The sequence below is a fragment of the Priceomyces carsonii genome, assembly GCF_900007245.1.
Source record: "Priceomyces carsonii strain CBS4050 genome assembly, scaffold: Debaryomyces_carsonii_scaffold_6, whole genome shotgun sequence".
NCBI classification, from domain to species: domain Eukaryota; kingdom Fungi; phylum Ascomycota; class Pichiomycetes; order Serinales; family Debaryomycetaceae; genus Priceomyces; species Priceomyces carsonii.
The window spans coordinates 920,305-934,739 of NW_026946679.1; the positions used below are offsets into that span (position 1 = coordinate 920,305).

The following is a 14,435-nucleotide window of genomic DNA, read 5'->3' on the forward strand; positions in this document are numbered from 1 at the left end:
TTAAAGTACATTATAAACATAAAAAATCTACTGCTGAACTGCTTGCTCCATAATTTGGTCATCAGGGACTGCGAACGGTCTTTGACTGGTATCAGATATATCCTGATCCTTACTCCAAGTGTTTGATTGAACTTTTCTACCATCTGGGTGTCTAAACATACAATTTTTATTCTTGCATTCTGTCCCAAAGCGACAATCTTCATTAATAGGATGAGAGAAAAAGCAATCAATCCTTGTACATTCTGCTCCTTCACGGCAAGGCACAAGAGAAGTAGCATGTCTTCTTGGACATTTGAAGTTAGTACAAGCCGGACCAAATTTGCATTGTTCCAAGGTGTGCTCAACCTTTGGAGGACCCTTAGGTTCTGGTGGTGGCGCTTGGTAGTTCGGTGAAGGATGGGCTTTTGTGCAACTTGGATCTTGACAATTTTTACCAGCTGGACACCACTGTAGAATTAAAACCTTAGCTTCCTTGTTAGCAGGTGTCGGGTGTCCGAATGGACAAAGCTCTTTTGAGCACAAAATTCCATATTTACAGATACCAAGAGTGCCTGTAGATTCAACTTTCTTTCTTTCTCTATACTCTTGCTTCGTTTTTTCCAAGTTTGCCATCAATTCTTGATCTTCATCCGGATGCAAATAGTTGCAAGTTCCCGGAGGGTTAGTGCAGTTGGGATATGCAAAACATACTCTCGTTGGATGTGCCAATTGACAGTCTTTATTTTTACAGTATGGAAAATCAGGACAGCGACCTTTCGATGGCTTCTGAACAAAAGGCTTCACATTGGTATTACCCCCGTTGTTTAAGGCCATAATGTTTTCAAAGTTTTGAGGATTTTTCACAGCGAACGATTTTTTAGGCCCATTTTTGAAATTCTTCCCAATACCACCTCGATTACTAAACTTCTGATTTCTTTGTCCCCGAGGCCCAGTGGGAATATTAGTCGGATACATGCTAACATCATTTTGTTCCTCAGTTTGATCTTTTGGCTGCAGATCGGATGTTTGGCTCATTTGAGGAGGCTCGTGTGGTGGCACTGAATAAGCTTGGTAGCTCTGTTGATCCTTCGCAGGCATTTGGTTTTCTTGATTAGCCAGATTAGCTACTTCAATCAACCTTCCTATTTCCTGGTAAATACTAGTCACAAAGTTATTATCTATTGGGATATCTGCTATATCTTTCACTTCATTCACTATATCATCGGCCGTTTTATTGCTTACAATCAAAACTATTATATATTCAGCAACATCTTCTGCATCTTCTCCAATATTAAACTTGTTCCTCAATTCAACAATCAAGTTCTTTTTAAGCTCTATCCCTATAGGACTTTCAGGATCAAAAGTTTGAGACATATCAGACACGATGTATTTTTTGCTACACTCTATTTGTTGATAGTATATAATTAAAAACTTTCTCTTTGGGAAGACCAGTTTGCCACAAGTAGTGCATGTCACAACACGCACGTGACTATTATTACCCCATACCAAAGAATCGCTAGGATAGTTGGAAAACATCTTCCGAGACATCACCAAAAAGCTTTTGTATCAACTGCGTTATCTTTTCAAGTTCATACGAAATCGTAGTAGAAACAAGAATGTAAGAGTACAACAACACATAATCTTCATTCGTCAAGATAATGTCAGTAGAATGAAGGGACCTTATATCATTGAGCTTCACTAGCATACGATCTCTTGCATGCAGGGTCGATACGGGTTTTCCTGGAAGTGGGAAATTTAATCTCATGGCACTTGCAATCAGGTAGAAGATTAAAAAGATTCTATGCTCGAGCTCCTCTCTCTCGGCTGCGAGGTACTCAAGGACATATTGTTCATTTTTGCTAATGAGGGGGTCTACTTTAATCATCAAATTCATGTTTTGAAAGGCATCTAACACATTGGATGTTGACAGAATTAATTTTTCGTAGATTTTCTTTGGAAATGATCCCTTTAATCGAAGCTCGAGAGGTGCTTGCTTTAACAAAACTAAACATTCGGACAATAATGTGTCCGCTCCGGTTTGTTCTTTTAAACCTACTAATAAGTGTGACAGATGATCGTATTCTAATGGATCACTGTTCCATATCACCCCCAATCGTAGCCACAAAACAGTTAAGGCATTTTTCAAACGCACTCTAGCACTATTGGGTAAGAAACAGGAAGCCATTATTAAAGCCCATATTATACCGACTGAAACAGATATGAACCGATGAAATGCTATTTCCCCAATGACGGGATTGTCACCACCCTCTTGCCCATCCTCGGAATCTTGTTGAGTCATACTGTATGAATATAAGGCAGTTAGGTTGTAAGTCAACAATATAAATCTCCCAAAGGCATTATTCTGTTTCCAAAAAAGAATAATATAAAACGAAAATGATGAGATAAAGAGGCCGGTCAACGCTAACGCAATGCCATTCCCACCCGTTAAAACCCAAATCACAACTGCGGTACAAGCACCAAAAGTTGTACCAATTATTCTCCACTTAACAGTCATTGAGGTACCCCCAACGGACTTATTCATCATAAAACAGTAGATTGCTAAAGACCACTCTCCTCTATAATGATTGAAAGTCGGTTTAGTTCTGGGATAAAAAGCAAAGAAGGATAGAAATAACGCACCTAAACCAACTCTCATACCAACCTTCACATTAGTAGTCTTGAAAAGTCTCAATAACCTCCATAATTTAAGCGAGAAGCTCTGTTTATCACTTTTTTGTGAATGTAGGTGGCTTTGTAGATCGGCCAAGGCTTCTTCAAAAGTACCACCTGTTTTCAAATCTTCGCTCGATTTCTGTCTCCAGCAATTTATAATCCAGCTCCAATCTCTTTTGTCAGATTTAGAAAGTTCGTACTGCTCGGTCAATTTTAATGCTACCATCAATTTCTGAGCAAATAATTTCAATATTGATGAAAAATTACCACAACAGGCAGTCACCTCCTCCTGGCTTGCTTTAAAAGTAGCATTTGAAGTCTTAAAAATGTCTTGAGAGTATAAATCTTCGAATGATGAAATCTGCTTTCGATCAAAGAGGTCGACGGCATCTTGCAACGAATTTTGTAAGCTAGTTGTTTGAATGAATGAACCAATGGAAGCTCTACTTGATGATGGTACTTCACACAAGATCCCTTTTATAGTGAAGATAAATGATCTTATTGGTGGTGCTAAATATTGAACAAATAAATTGAAGAGTTGTTCGGGATCGTAAGCTTGGTCTTCATATATCTTGGGAATTTCAATATTAGCCATATTTTCGACAGACTCGGTTAGCCTAATATCAGAAGCGTATGTGCTTAAACTTGTGAAAGATGAAGTATCGTCACTTATATTATGCAACAATCTTCCCTCCATATCTAAGGAACTCTTTAGAGCCCTTAGATGTTGAGAAAGAGAAACAGCTATGTTGACTAACCCTTGGAGAATAAGCCATTCATTCTCTTTACCTCTTAATATGAGTTCGTATCTCGCTTCCTCTAAGTCTGTTTTTATTTTTTTCACATGTTTGTCTAGTAAGTTAAAATGTTCGGTATCGCTCGTGGTGAGTTTATCGCCAGCCAAAAATCTTGTTGCAACAAGAGATAAGACTGAAGACATAACGGCAAAGGAGGATTTCAAGGATATCTTGAGCTCTTCAGTTGCACTTACTGGCCATAAAAGGTAACAAACAGCCACAGATATCATACAACCAGTAACAATGATCAATAAAGTCGATTGTAGTCGTTCTATAGGAACATCTGATGAATTGTTACTGCCTTCCTTAACGATACAGCCAACAACTGAGATTGACGCTAATGAACATGCTGTATTGAAAGTTTGCTTTCCCACTCTCTGCTTCATATAAGCTATGATTCCCAAGCAAAATGAACTCACGAACAAATCAATCGTATAACTCACTTCGTCCAAGCCTCTGTTAAAGAAATAAGACGATACAGAACGACAGCCGAAACAAACACTAAAAGAGAATATGAAAGATACCACAACAAATCCAAGTGTTTGATGCATCGATCCTTTGGATCTTGCTGGATGGAAATACACCGCGACAGTAGCAACAACATGCTTAAAATCAGATTTACCTAAAAAATTGTTGAATGGTGTACAATAAACACCTAAAGATGCGATAAGATATGCTATTGAGCACTTCGCTATACAACGAAATGTTTCATCATAATACATTTTTGTGGCCCGGTGCCATGCTAAAACTATTACCAGCAGACTTGGTTCATTCTGAGACTCATCTAAGTTCGGACTACTGCTGGATGTAAGGGAAATTGTTCGGTGTACTCTTTCACCTGTATTAGCAATTATTACTGAACTCTTTCTATTAAATTTTCTTACTCTTCTGTTGAAGTTAGAATCTAACATAGGATTTAGTGGAGACAACTCATCGTCTTGATCAGTTAAATCTTCGTCTCGTATAACAGCGCTATCATCATAGTTGAGTGGATTATATGTATGTACGGAGCCGTTGTTTGATTCTACCAGACCATATTCTGATAAAGCCATTGGCTTTAAGTTGTATATATTCGCTCGTTGTATTTTCAAGTTCAGTTAGTTTATCCGCATTTCGAACAAAATTAAATTGCACGCTACTTAAACGGTGCGGCTTCTTATCAAAAACACAGAAGTTAAATAATTATAATATATTAGCGATAAAGGTTTTTCATTCCAATATCAAGATCTACTTAATTAAAAAATATAGAAACACAGAGCATTATTCGTAAATAAATTAGTTTTTTAAAAATGTAGTCTAGCAGAAACCTCCACCAACGATCTACCAGAATAGAAAAATGCATAATAGAAATAAAACTGTTCTAACAAACGTTATATCATTTATCGTCAAAGCCAACGATTTCTTCGAACAACTTTTCACAGGGGACAGTAGCATTAAGTCTAGCACAAAGTAAAAATACACCACTTAGCTTTCTATGCAAGGAATAAGTTTCCTCAGGCGGAGGTGTTAATCTCTCACTCAACATGACTCCAATATTATCTCTGACCCTGTCTGTTACTGTCTGTTGCTTGAAATCAAATGGCTTTCCCTTATTGTCAACGGGTGAAAAAGCTTCGCCCAAAACCATTACTGAATCAACATGGGCTTTGACCATGTGTGGAGACTCTAACCCAGTCAAGTAACCCAACTTTTTCGAGTAATGCTCAACTGAATCACGATCCTTTTTAACCGCAGCCCTTAAAACGTTCACATAATCTTCGACAAACGCATCGCTGAAGTCGCGTGCAGCACCAAAATCCAATAATTCGATCTTACCAGTTGATTCGTTATATAAGAAGTTCGCCCAATTAGGATCTGTTTGCATGAATTTGAATTTCTTGATCTCCAATAAACAGAGCCTCATGATGTTGGTAGCGATCCAGTCCTTTGTCTTTTGATCCCAATTACCTTTCACGATTTCAATACCTCTCATCCTCTCCATTGTTAAAACATGTTCACCACACAAACGGTGAAAAACTCTAGGTACTTCAAAAACGTCATCGTCCTTCAAAATATCACGAAACCGGATAAGATTCTGGGCCTCCCTTATATAGTCACATTCCCATTTTAGTTCTGTTCTTGCATTTGCAATTGTCTTGTCCAAAAATAATCCAGCAGGTAAAATAGATGACGCCGTTAACAACATCAATAAATTATTCAAATCAGAATCAATACTTGTTGCCACACCAGGATACTGTACCTTCACAACAACAGGAGTTAAATCTTCGGTAACAGCATTATGAACTTGACCGATTGAAGCGGCTGCTACAGGGACATCTTCAAACGATGTGAATAAACGTTCCCTCCAATTAATTCCCAAATCATTAACCATCACTCTTTCTAATTGGCCGGGTGGCATGTAATGTGCAGAATTCTGTACTCTTAATAAAACCTGACGAATCTCAGTTGGTAAAATAGAAGAATCTTGAAAGGACATCATTTGACCAATTTTTAATGCAGCTCCCCTCATCTTTGAGAATTTTTTGGCCATACGCTCAATGTTCTGAGGAGACAAGAACAATGATTTCATATTAATTGCCGTTGGCTTACCAGATGCGTATTGCTTGATCCCTTGAGTAGCAGCACCAAGACCCATGCCAGCTGCCAAACTACCATAATGAAAAATTCTAGCTAATCTGGAACTGGGGACTTCACTGCTTGTCATCTGAGCAGTATTAGGTTTCTTTGAGCCAATTATATGCTTCGACACTCTTCTCAGTGGACCCGAATTAGAACCTGAACCCGCGCCAGTACCAAAATCTTGGGATGGAGAAAACGATTTAGTAGAATACTCTCTCTTTTGAATTTTACCAGCTGCTCTATGATTTTTACGCTTCGTCGTTTTGAAATCTCTTGCACTAATTGACTTAGCATGTAAATTCTCCCACATCCCTGCGTGCGTATCGCATTGTCTCACATTTTGACCAACCAAAGAGTAGTTATAAGCTACGCTTAATTCTCTTTGCATTTCGCTAGCCATTTTTGTTAGCACCTGACGGCCACCATTGGCTATCGCCATAGCTTCATAAATACCTTTTAGTATCATCTTCTTACAAACAATGGTTCTTTATATTCAGAGCAAAATCTAATTTGCTCTGTAACGCTTACTCTTGCACAAGGCTAAACGTGTCTCAATATTTCAAATCAGCTTTGCAATTCCGTGAAAGGTATTGCTATTACTTCGTTCAACTTTAATGAAAACTAAGTATTGCAAACGTAAAGAAATAGCAAACAGTTAATCTAAATTATTCTTTTTGCATTAGGCTGTTCGGCAGTTCTTAAGAAAATGAGCTCCATGGACCCATTCTCGGCAAGACAAAAATTTGCTGCACAGGTGGCTCTATCCCATTTACCGAGGGTGGCTTCAATTTAGCGACCGCGCTCTAGAGCCCATGCCATCTATTCGCTATCACTGCGACGCTGACTCACTAACTTACTGCTTGTTCGGACATGCGGAGTCCCAACTCAGGCGGGAGCAAATTACTTGAGGCGGCAAAACCGAGATAGGTATATGCAGGTAGGCATTGCTGGTGTGGAGGCAACTCTTTTTTAGCCCATGCGTTGGGATGTAAGGAAGATGAGCAAGAGAAGAGAGGGGAAGAATGGACGGATAAAGTGAAAAGCAATTGGTAAAAGGGAGTTGCTATATGAATAACAGCTCGTTTCTGAGATACGGTTTTGTTGAACGCGTGAGCTCATATCTTGCAGGTGATTTTGTAGTATTTGTCCTATGTCCGTATACTCAGCTGCTATTGTCTTAATGCTCATCTCTATCTTGACCGGATAAAAGATTCGTATGATTAAATGCGTGGCTGGTGGATCGACGAGTGTACGGCTGATTTTCAGCGCACAAAGATTGCTGACGGTGACCGAAGACGAGATTATGTAATCTAGTAAACATCGAGATATCAACATTGGTTGACAGTCAGTTGTTTTACATAGCTAGGGTCTACGGCCGTGCTTAAAGTACAAAATTAGGATCATAGTTGCTCATAGTGCAATCTTTTAGCGAGGACTGTAAAAGCAATTTAGTATAAGGGAAGCGACAACGAAAACTAATAGCACATACAGCACCAAAATGTCCAAAAGATACTCGATAATGGGTAAAGGGCCAGACTCTCAGACATCTGACGACAAAGTTGTAAATCCTTATGAAGATCTTAAACGGAAATCAGAATTGGAAAAACACAGGAAGGAGCTATTTCAGAAATACCACTCACCCAAGATTATTATCGACGACGATCCGATTATCCCCAAGTTTCGAACTCTTGAAAATTCGAAAAGACATGCTGACTATAACATGAAGTTGGTCGTGGTGGGCGATGGAGGTTGTGGGAAAACATGCTTATTAGTTTCATATGTTCAACACAAATTCCCTGAGATATATGTTCCAACCGTATTCGAAAATTATGTCGCCAGCGTAGCTGCTCCTAACAACAAGTTGATAGAACTTGCTCTATGGGATACGGCTGGACAAGAGGAATACGATAGGCTACGTCCATTATCTTATCCAGATGCTGATATTTTATTGATATGTTTTTCCTTGGATAACATTACCTCCCTACAGAACGTGAAAGACACTTGGTTTCCTGAAGTTTCTCATTTTTGCCCTGGGATTCCTATTATACTTGTCGGGACAAAGGCCGATTTACATAGTCTGATCGACTCTGATTTGCCTATTCAAGTTGCGACTGACATAAATGCCATTGGCTACATTCAATGCTCAGCCAAAACCATGTTTAACGTTAAAACAGTCTTTAACTTTGCATTGAATCAATTTCAGAAACAGCAGCAGATGCAGGAGCAGTTAGATAAGTCTTCGAAAAAGAGATTATCGAAGGTGTTAGGTGGTGGACACACAAGAAATCAATCTTCTACATCGAGAGGTCACAATAAAAATACATCCATAGCATCGAGCATACTATTGGATACTCCGTTGGCAGAGGACGAATACCAGTCTAACCCTTACGGCACTTTCAGTCCTAACAAGTATAATGAGGAAGAATTTGCATTTACTAGAAAGGACGCTGGAAAGAGGAAGAAGAAAAGGAGATGTATAATTTTATAGAATTTGACATTTGGTGTGCATAGTTATTTCGGAGCATTAATACACGATCGACCAGGCTGAGTACCCCCGCGCGCATCGAGATTAATTTTTTTATATTTCCTTTAAATTATAATATCGGATAGCTGCCGGAACATATCAAATCAGCATTAGAAGTTTGAACGTAGGAGCTTAACATCGCTGGTTAATGATATCGAGACTAAAACTGTATAATGGGGGAACAATTGCGAAATAGACTGTCAACTGCTCTACGTTCCAAAGACGTGGTCCAGTCATCTTCCATCGTTGATGCTGGAAATTTGGCCAGTAGTCATTACAAGTCTAAGTTATCACCATTACGATACAAGATACGAAGTGTCTTCTTACCATTGATAATCAAAGAAACTGAGATTTTAGATAAGATGCAAAGGAAGATCCGAAACCCAATCTTGGATTTCTATTTTGCATGGTCTGCCAACTTGGCATCGCACACTTTCTATGTTTTGATGCTTCCTGCCCCTGCTTGGCTTGGAGCTAGTACTCTTCTTAGAGATTTGGTCTACGTCTTGGGGTTTGGAATTTATTTAACGGGTAATTTGAAGGACTTTCTATGTTTGCCTAGGCCAAGGTCACCGCCCTTACATAGGATCACAATGTCTTCTTACACTACACAAGAATATGGTGTTCCTTCGAGTCATAGTGCTAATGCAGTTGCGGTTACTTTGGTCATTCTTTGGAAACTTTTAGAGTATAGGAACGAATTCAACACAAATTTTGTAATAGGGGGATTCATTTTCTTAATTCTTTATTGTTTCTCATTAGTCTTTGGCAGAATTTACTGCGGTATGCATGGATTCTTAGATGTTCTTACTGGCGCAGCAATAGGTATACTTTGTTTTTCTTTTAGATTCTTCTTGGGTGAGGCATGGGACAACTGGCTCCTCTCTTCTCATAACGATACTTTTTTTGGAATTATATCCACTCCTATTATGATAGTAGGAGGCTATGTCTTGTTAATTCACATTCATTTTGAGCCAGCTGATGATTGCCCCTGCTTCGACGATTCGGTAGCCTTTGTTGGTGTTTTAATTGGATTGGATTTGTCTCACTGGTTTTGCATTTTGACACAGCATTTGGTAGATAAAAACCCCTACGGAGACCCGCTTTTGATATATTTTGATACCAGAGATTCGAAATATCTAAATGGCTTTTTAAGAATACTTTTAGGCGTTTTACTTGTTGCAATTTGGAAAACGATTTCGAAACCTATAATATTCACCATTTTACCGCCAGTATACAAATATATTGGTATATATCTACCTCGAAGAAATTATTCTTCTACGGCATTTTCGTCTGAACCTACCAGAAAGATTAGGTCTCAATCGCTTTCAAACATTTCCGAAGGATCTTTAGCAAATTTAAATAAATTTATAAAGGGCGTGACCGATCATGAGAAGAAGGATAGACAAGGTCCAGAGACAGAAATAGACTATTATGCCATGCTTGAAAGTGAAAAGATGACCAATTTGAAAGTACCACAAGTGTTTAGACCTAGATATGATGTTGAAATAGTGGGAAGGTTAATCGTTTATGCTGGAATTTCAGTAACTGCAATATGGGGATTCACAATAGGCACCGAGATCCTTCATTTATAATAGAATTATGTCCATAGTTTTATGCGCGAGGAAATAAGTTATTACTTGTAGCGTGCTTGTTTCAAAATTTTCAAAATTTTGTTGCAAATAATGCTTCATTTGTTATCTATCGCAGTATTCCACTTTCGCTCATAAGATCAAAGAAATCTAATAACTACAAAAGATATATTTAGCATTTAAAAACAATAAATTACGTGTTTTCATATTATGAGTGACGTTTACGGTACTTCGTCTCGAAAAGAACAACAGACAAACTCCTATGAGAGTAAAGCCATGAAAGAGATTTGCTCGCGGCTATTTCAATTAAATAGCCAATTTATTGCAGTCCAAAATCATAATAATCAGAAGTTAGAAGAAATAAGCCTGAAATTAGAATACTTGAGTGAAAGCGTTGAAAATATCAAGAACACCTTAGGTACCATGAGTTGTCGATTGAAGCTTGATAATGATAATGTACAACAAAATAAACCTGGGTCTGGCCTGTCTATGATTTTCGATGTCATTAACAGGCACTTGCTGAGTATGAGCAAAGATATGGAAGCATTAACTAATACAAATGTGCCTACCATGAGGATCCACGAGGGATATATTAATCCTTCTTATAATCAGAGCATCAAACTTTCTGATAAAAGCGTGGCATTCAAACCAGTTGAGTCGACGAACACCAAATTTGCTGTGCCTCTTCATATTCCCGATAGTCTTACATACAACCACAATGATGAAGGTGCCATTGATGATACCTTCCGTGGAGACACGGGTAGTTTGAGCATATCAAGTCTTCCACAAAGTAAGCGTTTTAAACCGAGCTCAAAAACAGATGATAAAGCTCTAAGTGATGCTATTGATGTGTTCCCCAATGGTGATTTAAACAGGACAGTAGAAGAAAGTACTCCTCAGTATAAATTGGAAAAGAGTCTCAAAACCATCGACGAAATTTGGAAAGAATATGAATACGGTCTCAATGGAAAACCACCTTTAAAGGATTTAGAGAATAAGTTTGGAACAAAATGGAGAAATGAAACTGAGCTGAGGACTTTTCTTAGACGAAAGAAGATATACGAGGCAATAGAAATTGGAAAAGCCCTGGGAAATTCTGATGATGATGTGATCAGGGAATTGGAGGCTCATAGAAGCTATGATCATAATGGATACACTAGAAAAAAGCCTCTTCTGTGGCTTTGCCAAAACGTCCCTTCTAAGTTTTCTAATTAAATAATATATATTCAGATCAGTAGTAATGATAAGTAGTGCATTTTATCAAGAGCGATGCTCATCAAAATGTTTTATCTGTCATATTTTTTTTTTTTCAAATTAAGTTTATCAGAGACGTCAGAGACAGGACTACGTGATTATGGTACCTGTGACAGCCGAAAGAAAGAGGTCTGTACCTGATATTTCATCCAGTGAACCAAAAAGGCTTCACGCGCAAGGATCGTCTAAAAAGCTTGGGAAAAGAAAATATAAAGCGAAATCCGTTGAACCAACTTCTCCGTCTGGAGTTTTGCAATATGAAATCAAGGAGATGCTCAAGAGTCATGAAATTTCAGAGTCTGAAATATTCAATGATATGAGATCTGTTTTAAATGATGGAAGTATGCAAGAAAAGTATCATAGAATAGTGAAAAATGTTACGGTGCTTCGCCTTTCATCCAATGGAGATGGTTTAGCTATAATACCTCATCCCATAGATGACAGTGGTAAACAGATTTGTATAATACCATTTGGGCTCCCAGGAGATGTTGTAGACATCAAAGTTTTCAAGACCCATCCATTATATGTTGAAAGTGACCTTTTGGGTATCACCAAAGAATCCGATTTAAGAGATGATAAGTTGATCAATTGCAAATATTTTGGGAAATGTTCAGGATGTCAATTTCAAAATGTTGATTATGACAGGCAATTGATCCTCAAAAGGTCAACCATTATGCATGCGTATGAGATCTTCGCTCCAAGGCTTTCGTCCAAAGAAGGCTCTTTGCCTGAAATAAGCAACACGGAACCCTCTCCACTAGAATATGGTTACAGAACAAAACTCACACCACATTTCAATTTACCTTACAAAAAGCCTGAAGAATATCCAAGACCACCCTTAGGTTTTGGTGCTAAAGGTCGACCAAAATGGAGAAAAGAAGCTCACGGAGGTGACTTTTCCATTTTAGACATCGAGGATTGCCCTATTGGAACTGATATTATAAACAAAGGTATGAAACAAGAAAGAGATATTTTTGAAAAAGATTATATGAAATACAAGAAAGGTGCCACTATACTTTTGAGAGAAGATTCAAAAGTCGTTGACAAAAAGCCTGATAATAACTCTGAAAATGGATCGGTTGTGACATACCAAAACCTCGATGATTCTAGGATTTTGATGAAGACTTGTGTTACTAAGTCCCGACAGATTGTTACAGAATATGTTAATGGTTACACTTTTACGTTTTCTGCTGGTGAGTTTTTTCAGAACAACAACTCAATACTTCCTGTCGTTATCAGCTACGTGAAATCAAAATTAGATATTGACAATTCACCTGATATGATAAAGAATGAGCCGCTATATTTAGTCGACGCTTATTGTGGCTCAGGTCTTTTTTCTATTACATGCTCCGAAAAAGTCTCTAGCGTCATCGGTGTCGAGGTAAGTGCAGATTCTGTCCAATTTGCACAGAGGAACGCGAGAGAGAATAACATACACAATGCTAAGTTCATAGTGGGAAAAGCTGAGAAAATATTTGCAAATATAGATTCACCTCCACTGAGAACTTCTGTAATTTTGGATCCTCCAAGAAAGGGTTGTGATGAGGTTTTTCTTCGACAGCTTGCAGAATACAACCCTGCTCGCATTGTCTATGTGAGTTGCAATGTTCATTCACAAGCGCGAGACATCGATTGGTTTATAAACTGCACCGAGAATGGCTCTAAGTATATTGTAGAAAGTATCAAGGGATTTGACTTCTTTCCTCAAACCCATCACGTCGAAAGTGTTGCAGTCCTTGCATTAAAATAATAGAAGTTATATATTTCAAAAGCATACGCATAAAAGAATACGTATCAATACCTGTAGAATTAAAATCATCAGGAAGCTATATCTTTCGCAATCTGAGAATACAGATAAGAAAATAATCTCTAAAATAAATGTCGCAATCACGTTCTATAGGGCTAAGGCCCATTCACATTTTGGTAGTGCGTTACCATTTTTATTTAAATGTTACACAAATATAACTGTTTGTTCAGAGTAGCGCTCGGTAGAGTGAAAAATTTGATAATCACATCAAAATAAATTATATCTTAATCACCATATAACTTAAAACCGTCAAGGCAAAATGGAAAACGACAAAGGTCAATTAGTAAGTTGAATTAACATTTTTCGTTGGTACTTGTGGAATGAAGGGTAAATTATTCATTGAAAGTTTTTTTTTTTTAGATTCAATGACTAGGGAGTTCAAATCAATGACTATGACGGAAGTTACAAAAATTACGTGAGATATGCAACACTAAGGCTATGCACCATTTCGTATCACTCTATTCAGTGATATGGTTATTGGGATTTTTGTTTTAGAATCAAGTGGAGAGTTTTTACATGTTATCAAGGACAATCAGAACCGAGTATTCAAAATGCTTTATTCATAACTTCCACACCATTTACCATGAAACTTTTAAGTGAATCTTGTTTCAAATATACTAACTACATATAGGTTGAATTATACGTTCCAAGAAAGTGTTCTGCTACCAACAGAATCATCAAGGCTAAGGATCATGCCTCTGTTCAGCTCAACATCGCTAACGTCGATGAAGAAGGTAGAGCTGTCCCAGGTTCCAATACCACCTACGCTTTGTCTGGTTATGTCAGAGCAAGGGGCGAAGCTGACGATTCATTGAACAGATTAGCACAGCAAGATGGTTTATTAAAAAACGTTTGGAGTTACTCCCGTTAAAGCAACAACTATATATTACTATCTATGTGTATAATTTAATGTCATAAAAGGTATAAGTTAGCTGGGTAATGAGCACTTCAATTCTTCTTTACGAGTAGAAGAAGATCACGATTAATCACTTCAAAATATCTGTTGTCAGCTTTCTGTCAGATTTTCTGGGACGACCAGCGAACTCCTTCGAGTTCATTGACAGAAATGTTTCAATAGAAACAATGATCTGAACCGGAAGTATCCTTCTTTACGAGTAGATGTACTATGGGATCTTTTTATAAAATTACAGCTTAGCTGTGGAAACGTCAGTGGTATTATTCACGTGAGA

General features: G+C 37.9%; 7 protein-coding genes across 7 annotated transcripts; 4 read left to right on the top strand and 3 right to left on the bottom strand.

Moving 5' to 3' along the window:
- Positions 1 to 27: 27 nt before the first annotated feature.
- Positions 28 to 1,353, bottom strand: PRCAT00005544001 (mRNA-binding protein; the record flags this gene model as incomplete). The annotated part of the gene is made up of 1 exon (XM_062955625.1): positions 28 to 1,353. The coding sequence occupies one exon, from the start codon at positions 1,351 to 1,353 to the stop codon at positions 28 to 30; it is 1,326 nt and encodes a 441-aa protein (XP_062812209.1).
- Positions 1,354 to 1,495: 142 nt separating this feature from the next.
- PRCAT00005545001 (uncharacterized protein) lies at positions 1,496 to 4,501 on the bottom strand (the record flags this gene model as incomplete). Its single annotated transcript, XM_062955626.1, has 1 exon — positions 1,496 to 4,501. The coding sequence occupies one exon, from the start codon at positions 4,499 to 4,501 to the stop codon at positions 1,496 to 1,498; it is 3,006 nt and encodes a 1,001-aa protein (XP_062812210.1).
- Positions 4,502 to 4,824: 323 nt separating this feature from the next.
- Positions 4,825 to 6,534, bottom strand: ABC1 (protein kinase; the record flags this gene model as incomplete). Its single annotated transcript, XM_062955627.1, has 1 exon — positions 4,825 to 6,534. The coding sequence occupies one exon, from the start codon at positions 6,532 to 6,534 to the stop codon at positions 4,825 to 4,827; it is 1,710 nt and encodes a 569-aa protein (XP_062812211.1).
- A 1,032-nt stretch (positions 6,535 to 7,566) lies between these two features.
- On the top strand, positions 7,567 to 8,556 carry CRL1 (Rho family GTPase; the record flags this gene model as incomplete). The annotated part of the gene is made up of 1 exon (XM_062955628.1): positions 7,567 to 8,556. One exon carries the CDS (start codon positions 7,567 to 7,569, stop codon positions 8,554 to 8,556), a length of 990 nt encoding a protein of 329 aa, XP_062812212.1.
- A 209-nt stretch (positions 8,557 to 8,765) lies between these two features.
- On the top strand, positions 8,766 to 10,187 carry PRCAT00005548001 (sphinganine kinase; the record flags this gene model as incomplete). The annotated part of the gene is made up of 1 exon (XM_062955629.1): positions 8,766 to 10,187. One exon carries the CDS (start codon positions 8,766 to 8,768, stop codon positions 10,185 to 10,187), a length of 1,422 nt encoding a protein of 473 aa, XP_062812213.1.
- A 207-nt stretch (positions 10,188 to 10,394) lies between these two features.
- Positions 10,395 to 11,399, top strand: PRCAT00005549001 (uncharacterized protein; the record flags this gene model as incomplete). The annotated part of the gene is made up of 1 exon (XM_062955630.1): positions 10,395 to 11,399. One exon carries the CDS (start codon positions 10,395 to 10,397, stop codon positions 11,397 to 11,399), a length of 1,005 nt encoding a protein of 334 aa, XP_062812214.1.
- Positions 11,400 to 11,538: 139 nt separating this feature from the next.
- On the top strand, positions 11,539 to 13,188 carry TRM2 (Trm2p; the record flags this gene model as incomplete). Its single annotated transcript, XM_062955631.1, has 1 exon — positions 11,539 to 13,188. One exon carries the CDS (start codon positions 11,539 to 11,541, stop codon positions 13,186 to 13,188), a length of 1,650 nt encoding a protein of 549 aa, XP_062812215.1.
- Positions 13,189 to 14,435: the final 1,247 nt, after the last annotated feature.